Source organism: Tupaia chinensis, unplaced genomic scaffold (assembly GCF_000334495.1).
Source record: "Tupaia chinensis unplaced genomic scaffold, TupChi_1.0 Scaffold000477_1, whole genome shotgun sequence".
NCBI classification, from domain to species: Eukaryota; Metazoa; Chordata; class Mammalia; order Scandentia; family Tupaiidae; genus Tupaia; species Tupaia belangeri.
Window position 1 is genome coordinate 1,473,705 of NW_006159986.1, and position 9,914 is coordinate 1,483,618.

Sequence of the window (9,914 nt, forward strand, 5' to 3'; positions counted from 1 at the left end):
CTGCGCTTTGCACTATTGGGGCAAAAATGTCTTAAGCAGTGGGGAACCTGCCACCCCACCCTGACCCTCGGCCTGCCACAGCCCCCCTACACACACGCACGTATGCACGCACACGGAAGGCCATGCAATGCTGCCGTTCAGGTGTTCCAACAGGGGTGGAAGGCCTGGAGGAGCGTCTGCTGTCTCCTGTGCGTGTGCCTGCCCCGCCCCTCTGGGGCCCTGGGCTGCCCGTGCTGTCTTCGTCTGTCTCTATCCTCTCTCTCTCCTGGGGTACTGACTCCTGTATTACTCCTGTCCCATGGCTAAGCCTTCTTGTACCTTCCTCCACACCTGGGGGCCCAGTGGAATTCCTGACCTGTCTGCTGTCTCCCCCATGCCTCCATCCCCACCCCACCCCTTCATCCCATTCTCAACCATGGACACGGTGGAGAAAAGGCCTCTTAGGCACTTGGGAATCCCCCCAGCCCTCCCCAGTCATATGAGCTGTGATCTCCACCCCAAATGCTCCCAGTCCCCTCCTTCCCCACCCGCTCCGTGATGTGGGTGCATGTGGGTGTATGTGGGTGTGTGTGTGCGTTTCTCTGCGTGAACGTGTGAGTGAGTACACATGGTGGGGAGGAGCCAGGGAGACTCAGGAGTGCCACGCACCTGCTCTAGAGAGGCAGCTGTCCCGGTCCCTGCTATGGAAGTGGGGGACAGGGCCCTCTCCTGGGGGCCATTGGTGCTAATGAGGGGGGTGGCCTTGATGTGGGTGCTCAGCATGCCTCCCCAGTATTGGCCCAGGGCACTAGGGCAGGCAGGGTGGGGCAGCAGGTGCAGTATTGGTGGGAGGATAGGCTGCTGGGTATAGAAAGAGGGGGCCAGGCCAGGCCAAGGGGGTGCCAGAGCCATGACCACTACCCCGCCCCCACCACCCGCCTCTCCATCTCAGTATTCCCCCTCCCATCACTTATAACACACATACCTCATCCAGCCTCCTCCCTGTTCAGACTTGGGGAGGGTGGGGGAGGAGGAGCCCCTACCCCTTCCCCTGGTGGCGGGTCTGCAGGGCTGGGAGAGGGCAGGGCGTGTGACAGACACCGTCCATAAGGGGGACAGTAATTCCTGCCCTGGGAACTCCTGGGTGGGGGAAGGGGGACACTGCCCAGAGGCGCTACTGAATGTATGAGAAGCTGGTGCTGGGGTGGGGGGTGGGGGGCTGTGGCCAGAAACAGGGAAGGAGGTAGGTCCCTTCCCCAGGGAGGGGTGGGACTGGTAGGGGGGATGGGAGGGGCTCCTACTCCTGCCCCACGTTGACAATCAGTATGTCTGTTATGTGCGATTTTTCACCCCGTTGTGTTTTGGGTCAGGATTTTAAAGAAAGATATTTTTATGGTAATTGTTGCTCGTCTATTTTACTATATATTTATGTAATAAATATATGATGAAAATAACCCCCTTGGGCACCCCCCTTAGACTTGTGTGCTGTTTCCCTATATCCTCCCATCTGCTGGCAGAATACCCACCCCCCAAAACTGACCAGATGGAGAGGTGTCCCCACCAGCCTTGGCAATAGTCCCTCCCCACCCCCCAAACGAGCACACACCACAGAAGCCAGCTCAGCTGTGCACTATTGGATTTGAGACAGGAACAGAACAAATCAGGGGGCTAGAGAAGGGAGGGGGGAGAGAGTGGTTTAAATAGGGGAGGAGGGGCAGTTTGGTGATGGGGGAGGGAGGCAGGTATTTACAAGCAGGCTCAGGGGGCCAGAGGCTCATCTTGGAATATTTTATAACAATATAAATAAGATTCTGGTTTGCTTTTCCTTTTCGTCTCGTAAAGGAGAGAGAAGTGCAGAGTTCGATTCTGTACAAGGGGGCAGCGGCAGAAGGCCGGCCGGGCGGGTCACTGGGCGTCCACCCGGAAGGACAGCAGCTTCTCGGAATGCATGTTGTTCAGGGTCCGCAGGTCCGGCAGCTTGAGCAGCAGCTTGGTGAAGCGGGAAGTCTCCGAGGGCCGGTTCTTCAGCACCAGAGCCCGAAGAGCCCGCAGCAGCGTCTCCTGGAGCTGCTCCACCGAAGCGGAATTCTCCATGCCCGAGCGGTCTGTGGGGAAGACGACAGCAGTGAGGCAGGCTCCCTGAGCTCCTCTGACGAGGAGGGACCGGAGGTCTGCGAGGACCTGGCAGGCCATACAGCTTCTCCTGGAAGCCCCTCAGAGGGCTGCCCGGGAAGGGGAAGGGGCTCGACACCTCCTCCCAGGCCTTCCCCAGAGCAGGAGGAGCCCGAATGCTGAGAGTGTGGGCTCAGCAGGGCTGGTCCACTTCCATCCTACAAGATCACTCTCCCCCCCCACCCCGCACAGGCCAAACATGCCCAAGCTCCCTTGCTTTTGGCTCTGTAGGTCCCTCTGCCTGGGGCACCCCTCCCCCTTTCTCTGCCTGGCAACATCTTACTTGTCCTTTGAGGCCCCACTCAAGTGTCACCTCCTTCTTCAGCTCCCCCAGGCAGAAATAGTTGTCTGTGATTCCTTGGTTCATGCTTCTACTGTGACACTTATCTCACTGTTTTATAATTAGTCGGGCATGAGTCTGTTTCCCAAGCTAGACTGTGTCTGAATCATGTCTGTATCCCCAGTGCCCGGTGCAGGGCCTGGCATAGAGTAGGTACTCCATAAAAGGTGTGTTGAATTGAACTGCGTCTGCCTCCTCCCCCCTGGGTTAGGCGAGAGCTTGACCTACCTGCAGAGACAAGCACCACAGCGGTGAAGAGGCCCAGCTCCTCCTCGGTAAGCGCCAGGGAGTTGAGCTTCTCACTGAAGTCGAACATGGCATTGAGCAGATCTCCCATGCCCATGGCGCCGAGCTCCTGCAGGCTGTAGGTGGTGCGGCTTAGGAACATCACCGTCTGGTCCTTCACGTTGAACAGCGATGCAAAGCGCACCATCAGCACCTACAGGGGGTACAGTCATCCTGGGTGGAGGGGAGGAGCGCTTGCCACGTCCCCGTAAAAGTCTACCCAAGGGTTTGGTGGTGCTGTCTTAGATTTCTCAGTAGAGTGTGGGCTGTTTCTGAATGGGAAATGGGGGGAGGGAAGCAGGTGAAAGAATGGGGAGCATTCCTCTGGTTTTGGAATCAAAAGGGCCTGAATCTGAGTCTCAGCTTTGTTACTACCTGTGACCTTGGGCAAGGTACTTCACTAAAGTTAGTTTGCTTGGGGGTATCAATGTACCCTAAGGCATTAGTATAATTGGTTATGATTAGACTCCTGCTGGGATGACAGAATTCCCAGCCATCCCAAAGCAGAAGTGGGAGAGGTTCTGCCCAGTTCATCCATTAGAGGTGTTAAGGACAGAGACACAAGGTTCCAACGCCTTTCAGAGCCTCTGTCCTCCCAGGACTTTCTGCTGGATCCTTCCCACGGTCAAGAACAGGGAGCACAAAGAGTCACTCACCTCAAAGGTGCCAGCTTTAAGCAGGGTGACCTGGTCATGCTGAGAGAGGTCACGGAAGCCAGGGATGTGCTTGGCAAACTCTACCACCTCCCGTACAGCGGGCGTGAAGCTCATGGAGAAATCTTCCCAGATTTCCTGCACGGTTCGCCCACTGCGTCCATGTGGATACATGTTCATGGGACATGCCTGGGAGAGAAAGGGATGCCGGGAGGGGAGTGTCAGCCAGGCCGGCTTAGATGAGCTATCCCGGCAGGGCTGGGTCCAGATTCTCCCTGGGCTAGGGGGCCTGTTGCCCTGAAGGATGGGTCTCTCCGGAGAAGGAGCAATCAGGTGCCATGTGGCGATTCCCAGGCAGAGCCCAGACTGTAGGGCAAGACATTTTCACCACACTCAGCCTCCAGGAACATCCAGCTGCCCGATGCTAAGTCCATCCTTCCAGGCCCTCTACCCTCTTACCCCACCAAACCCCACCCTGCCCCATGCCCTCACCAGCAGAACATTCTTGGAGTTGGCCTGCCGTGGACTGTTGGCAGGTGCCTCGCCTTCTGGGGCTGCGTACACGTGGGTGGGGCACAGACGGTGCCCATTGCTGTTGGGCTGGTGGCAGCCGTGATGGGCAGGGCCAGGGGGCCAGGCAGGAGGGAAGGAGGAGGGAGCCTGGCGTAGACCATTTAGAGCCTCATTATGACGCTGGGCAGCCAGGGCGTTGTCATTGGGGGCAGGTGGGCAGCCCTGACTTTCCCAGCGATGTGGGGTGGTGGCTGGAGGGCTACCAGATGCATGGTTGGCATTGAAGTTGCCAGGTGAGGTGCCCAGCTTGTCGTGGGCATAGGTGAAGATCTCTCTGTGGGCCCGGGCCACCTGGGATATCACATCTTCCACGGTGGGCTCAGGGCTTGGAGATCTGGGAGGCGTCAGCTGTTGTGGAAATTGGGAGAAGCCCACCAGGGGTGAGGGGACTGGAGCTGGGGGTGGTGAGGGGCCCATGAGCCCTGGGGTAGGGTGCTGGGTAGGTGGGTTCTCCAGCGGGCACTGGCTGCTCAGCTGGTTGTTGGCCAGGTTCATGGCACTCTGCATTTCAGCCAGCATCCGCTGCTTCTCTCGTTTGGGGATGCGCCCAAAACGCACAGCTGCGACAGGATGAGAGCAGTGTCAGGAAGTTCTCATACACACTCACGTGCTTCTCTTCCTTCCTTCCTCCTGAAAGGGCAAGACCCCGTAGGCTCGGGGTTCCACTTCAAAACTAAAACCAGCAAGGCCACGCCCATGCAGGGGGTTTTCCAAGGAGGGACTGCCAGCAGGAGGTGACCAGAGGGACCAATAGGAAAGAAGTATATGTTGACCCAAGAGGGTAAAATACAGGCATCCTCCACTCCAATGAGAGTCACAGTACAATGTGTCTCAGTTTGGAATTTTGGTTTTAAGGGAGGGATTAACTCAGAAATGGAAGGACGTGAGGATGCCACCTCACCGTCTCGAGACATGCCCACGGAGAGACACTTCTTGAAGCGACACTGCTGACAGCGGTTGCGATTGATGCGGACAATGGAGCAGTTCTCGTTTTTCAGACACCTTTTGTACTGGATATTCTGCTGGATGCTACGACGGAAAAAGCCCTGAAGGGCAAAGGCGGTTAGTGAGCATCTTCACCTAGGCCCACACAAACTGGGGAGGGGAAGCCTGTCCCTATCCCTATCCCCCAACCCGCCTCACCTTGCAGCCCTCACAGGCATGCACGCCATAGTGGAAGCCCGAGGCAACATCCCCACACACTTTACACAGTAGCACCATGCCGTTGAGCTCTGTAGAAGAGATGGGCAGCAGATGAGCAGGAAAGGCCTGTCAGAGGGGCCAGAGATGGGGTGGCTTTCTGGGCTGGAGATTCTGGGAGGGAAAAGCTAAGGACCTAGGGAGGCACTCGAATGACCAAACTGGGCTGGACCAGAGCTGTTGCAACTCCAGGAGAAATGCCTGTGACCAGGCAAGGCCCTGAGAATTGTGTCATGTGAAAACCAACTCCCAACCTAACCCTGGTCTGCTTCCTTTCCCCCAAATTTACTCACTGGTGATATTGCTGGTGCTCTTGCTGGGGGACACTCGGCTGCTGTCCTCCATGGCCACCTGTAGAGTCCCTGGGGGGCTCCCATTATAGAAGGAAGAGGAAGAGGATGAAGAAGATGAGGAAGAAGGGGAGCCGTCATCACTCAGGCTGGGTGGAATGCTCCCGAAGGAGCGAGCTGGGTCCTGAGTCAGGGAGCCAGTGGGTGACGGCGGGAAGTAGGTGGGGCAGCCTTGGGTCAGGGACTGGAAGCTGCCATTGGAGCTGTCACTGTAGAGGGACTCAGGGCTGGTGCGGCTCCGGGGAGAGGCCCCGGGGCCAATGTAGGTGATGACACCACCTGGCAGGAGAAAACAAGGGAAGGGGTATGAGCCACCATGCTTTTGGTCTGAGAGCACTGCCATGATCATCCTCCTCTACCTGTCTTCTGAATGCTGGCCTCTCACGAGTTAGCCATGGGGAGCCCCTAGCCTTGGGAATTAATAAGCAACTCTCCAACACAGACTAGACATGGTTTAACAAACCAACACCCATGACCCTTGGAGGGATTCATTCAGGTTCTGCTTTTGAGTATAAGGGATGGTCTCTTCCTTGGGGAACATCAATTGCAGCTAATGATTTGGTTGTCAATGGCAGAACTAGGGATGGGATGAAAAACTGCTAAGTCCTTCCCACCCATGATCACAAAAAAAACAACCTACCACAACCAACAACAGATAACAGCTCCCAATTGTAACACCACACACGAGACCATGGACCATGAGAGGTGGCTAGCTAACAGTGAACAAAGTGGAGGTCTTAACAAACCTCATACACTCATATTCCCTCCAAAACTGAAAGAGAGTCTCTGGGGGTACTAAGGAAGGGAACTTGCCCAGCTCGGTTCCCCTGACCTCCAAGAGTAAGTCACTATAGAAGCAAAATAGAAATTGTCCAGGCCAGGGCTCTGGAATTCCCCCTTCCAAATCTCAGCCTGGTGACAATGGCCTTGGCTCTCTGGCCACTCAGGGACTTTGGCCCTCTGGTCACACTGCTAGCCAGGTGGCTGGACTCCCATGGTATTAGCAGGAGGAAAAGGTGACCTCCCTGCCACACCTCTCCCAAGGACCGAGCTTGGCCTACCACAGGCAGGGTGGGAGAAGGGAGGATCCGGAGACACGTGTGATCTGACACATGCCATGCCACCGTGTCTACAGAGGCACATGTCCTGCTCACCCACTGACACACACTAAACTGGGCAGGGCAGCCCTAAAATAGCTCAAGGTTGGTCAGGGTGAACCCAGCTCCCGTAAAATAGTTGCACAACAGATCAGCTCCTATGGTTTCAGGGCTGAGGCGGGGGATGGGATATTTATTATATTTGGTGGAAATGAACTTGACCTAGTTTACCTATTCCTACAAGGAGAGTGAGACCTTCATCCAAAGAGACTTCCAAACAGGAAGCAAGAGGCATGTTCGGCAGGGTCTAGATCTAGATCTATAACCATCAACTTGCTTTGCCACCTAAAGGAAACCATCCCCCCCACTCCCACCCCCGTCTCAGTTTTCCTTTCTGTAGGAAAAAGTGAGGGGGGGGGAACAATATTGTTTCAGCTATGACGTTGAGATGCAGTTGCTTTGGGGGAGTCTTTAGGAGGCAAACTGCTGCTCTTTTGGTGAAGGTGGGAGGAACATAAGTGCTTACAGGACTAAGGAAAGAGACGGTGGGGAAACAGGAAGAATTTGGTATGTAGAGAAGCCGGGTCTAAACGCAGTCCTGCAGTACCCTGAAGTAGGTGCAGACGTAATAAAGGAGGCAGTAGTGAGGATGGTTGCTGGAAGTCCCTTAGGGAGTGTAAACACGAGGCCATCAGAGGTCAGAGTGTGACTCCATCTTACTCTGCTTCGGTGATGGGGGAAGGGGGCCGGGCAGGCGGACAGGAAAAGGAGGCAGGCGGGGGCGGTGGGTCAGCCCAGCTTCACCCAGATCTCGGCGGGGCGGGGCGGGAGCCAGGCCCTCAGCCGGCCTCACGTCCCCGCTCCACGTGTGCCTCTCGCACGTGGCTTCCCAACGAGGAACCCCGGAACTCGATGCTCCGCCCTCTCTGCTTCCCGTCACTCGGGACCAGCAGCCCCGCCCCCGCCCCGCCCCTCTCCGGTGTCCGGGTGGTGGGCTGGGTCCAGAACGCAAGCCGGGCCAGACCACCTCCCGGAGGCTAGAAGGGAACACGCGTTGCCGGGGCGACCGGGTGGGGCGGAGCTCATTATGTAACGGGGCCGGGTGGCAACGACCAATGGGGTGGCGGCCACGGCTTCTGCTGAATGAAAACAAATGCAGCACGTGGGCCCGGCTCTGCGGCCATGTGAGCCCTCCCCGCGGCCCGGGCGCTGTGGGTGCCCTCCCTGGGGCTGAGCCACCATGCTCCAGAGTCCTCAAGTGCCGCTGCCTACTGTCACCCAGGATTCTCCAGTGAACTCCGACCCAGTCCCCCAACCCTGATGGTCCCACTGCAGCTCAGATGCCCCCCAAACCTGCCAGAACTAGAGGAAGAAAAGAGCAGGCAGAGGGTCCTCTTTGCCAGGCCACGCTTACCACAGCTGCGGAGGGTGGACGCATTGGAGCCTGTCAGGGGCACTGCTCCAAGCTCCCAGGCCCCCTAAAACACTTCATTTCACCACTCATTCTCCATTTTCTGCTGCCCGTTACTTGAGTCCCTCGGACTCTTTAGGACTCTCAGGGGTGGTGGTGGTCGCTTGCAGGCACATCACCACCACGAACACCCTCCTCTGGAAATCCCACCCTAAGGCCCCGCAGCATGCTAGCAAATCCCCGGCCGAGGGAATCCCCAGTCCTTTACAAAGTTCCTCTTGTCATAAATCACAGATGGAAGTAGAGTGAGGAGACAGTGACAAAGAAAGGCAGGTGACAGTAAAGGAATTTCAGTACCTGTGTTGTTGTTGGAGTCTAGGGTCGTCATGTCTTCACCGGTTGAGAGCGGTCATTCAAACTGGACCTTGATACAAACTGGAGGTTGCGATTGCCGCTGTCGCCCGCTGGGCACTGGCTGAGGGCAGGGAGTGGACCCCGCGGCTCGCGATCAGGACCCAAGGCACCCTGCAGCAAGGTCTTGGGGTGGCTGGACTGCAGCCCTGCAGATGGGTAGGACGATGAGGCAACGAAGGTCTGCTTTGCATGGGAGAGCAGAGAAGGGGAAATCAGCCTGCAGTAGTTCTTGCTGGAAGGTAGCAAGGAGGGTCGGGTGTCTGCAGTGTACCGGGTGCCACTGCTTGATGGCTCCGCAGCGCTGCAGGGTAGCGAATCTGGAACTCCCAGTGCAAAAGTCCCAGAGGGAGAGAGGTTGCAACCAGGAAGTAAGTGGGTGATGGGGAGAAACGGGCACTCGGACGCAAAGAGGCGAGACGAGTGCCCTGCTACGTTCCCTCAGCAGCAATATTTCACTCTGCCAATCTCAGCCGCCTTTTGCCCGAGCCTTTCCCTGGGACAGAGGGCTCTGCGCAGGCGCCAGCAGCCCAGGGTTCCCGGGCCGCACGCGGCACTGGAGCTGGTACCATGTGATCCCAGGGAGCGCCTCGTGCCCCAGTGACACACTTTTCCAGCAGCCGGCACGTTGAGCTCCGTGCGCCTGCGCAACGCCAAAGCTGTCGGGATTTGTAGTCTACTGATAAAGTGGGCGGACTGCGTGTATTTCCCCTTTCTGCCTTGCAAAAGCGCTAGCTGTAGTCGGGGAGGGGCTGAGAGTAGGGTAGGGTGGGGTGCGCTGAAGAGTCAGAGCAGCGTGTTTGCAAAGCCTGTATGGCAAGGGCATGTGAATTCCTGGGAAGGGACTGGCAAGCTTGGCTGCTCCCTGAGAGATCAAAGCTAACAGGCTCTTTCTGCAAACCTTGCAAACGTGAGGGCTTCACGTGATTGCAGGACTGACCTCACCCTGAGGTTACTGGCCACATGAGGAGAGAGACAAGCAGGAGAGGAAGATTTCCCTGGAGTCAGGAGCTTCAGCTGCCTGCTGCTAAGGGCCAAGTCCTGAGGTGGAAAGAAAATGTGACCCCTTTTCCCTTCTACTCCCCTTAATGAGAATTCCCCTAAGAAGAGGAGGTAGGGGTGTCCCTAGGGACTCCCTGTTTGCTTGTATGACACAACCCCACCCACCTGAGGTGACTTTGAGGTGAGTCATTTCCCTTTGTCTGAGAAATAAAAAGGACAGCATAGAGGAACTATGGTGAAAGTGTTTTGAGGCCCAAAAATAATGGGGCAGACGTGAGGAAGGGGCTTGGGGGCAGTGACACCCCCTTTTTAGTGCTTGAGGGTAACATGTGAATTCCCACAGAAGGTAATTTGGAGGGGACCATGAAGATCACCTTAATCCTCCTTTTTTTTTTTTTTTTTAAGAGAAAGATTTTTTGCTATAGAGTAGAGAGACAGGAA

The 9,914-nt window shown here is 56.5% G+C and overlaps 1 protein-coding gene across 2 annotated transcripts; it reads right to left on the minus strand.

Moving 5' to 3' along the window:
* Window positions 1–1,598: 1,598 nt before the first annotated feature.
* On the minus strand, window positions 1,599–9,047 carry NR1D1 (nuclear receptor subfamily 1 group D member 1). 2 transcript variants are annotated; one of them, XM_006155924.3, is made up of 8 exons: window positions 8,418–9,047; window positions 5,496–5,831; window positions 5,146–5,234; window positions 4,904–5,048; window positions 3,922–4,562; window positions 3,433–3,618; window positions 2,720–2,930; window positions 1,599–2,084 (listed from the first exon to the last, which is right to left on the minus strand). In XM_006155924.3, exons 1-8 carry the CDS (start codon window positions 8,446–8,448, stop codon window positions 1,885–1,887), a joined length of 1,839 nt encoding a protein of 612 aa, XP_006155986.1. In that variant the 5' UTR covers window positions 8,449–9,047; the 3' UTR covers window positions 1,599–1,884. The 2 variants fall into 2 exon arrangements, with proteins under 2 accessions (XP_006155986.1, XP_027630564.1); XM_027774763.1 differs by lacking the exon at window positions 8,418–9,047 and adding an exon at window positions 7,257–7,421.
* Between the last annotated feature and the right edge of the window lie 867 nt (window positions 9,048–9,914).

Bases quoted from the DNA above. Each gene is read 5' to 3' on its own strand.
- NR1D1 (XM_027774763.1), bottom strand. From the start codon at position 7,341: ATGGCCTCGTGTTTACACTCCCTAAGGGACTTCCAGCAACCATCCTCA. The intron at 5,832-7,256 runs GTACTGCAGGAC...TTCTCCTGCCAG, and splicing joins ACGTCTGCACCTACTTCAGG to GTGGTGTCATCACCTACATT. The intron at 2,931-3,432 runs GTGAGTGACTCT...TACCCCCTGTAG, and splicing joins TTAAAGCTGGCACCTTTGAG to GTGCTGATGGTGCGCTTTGC.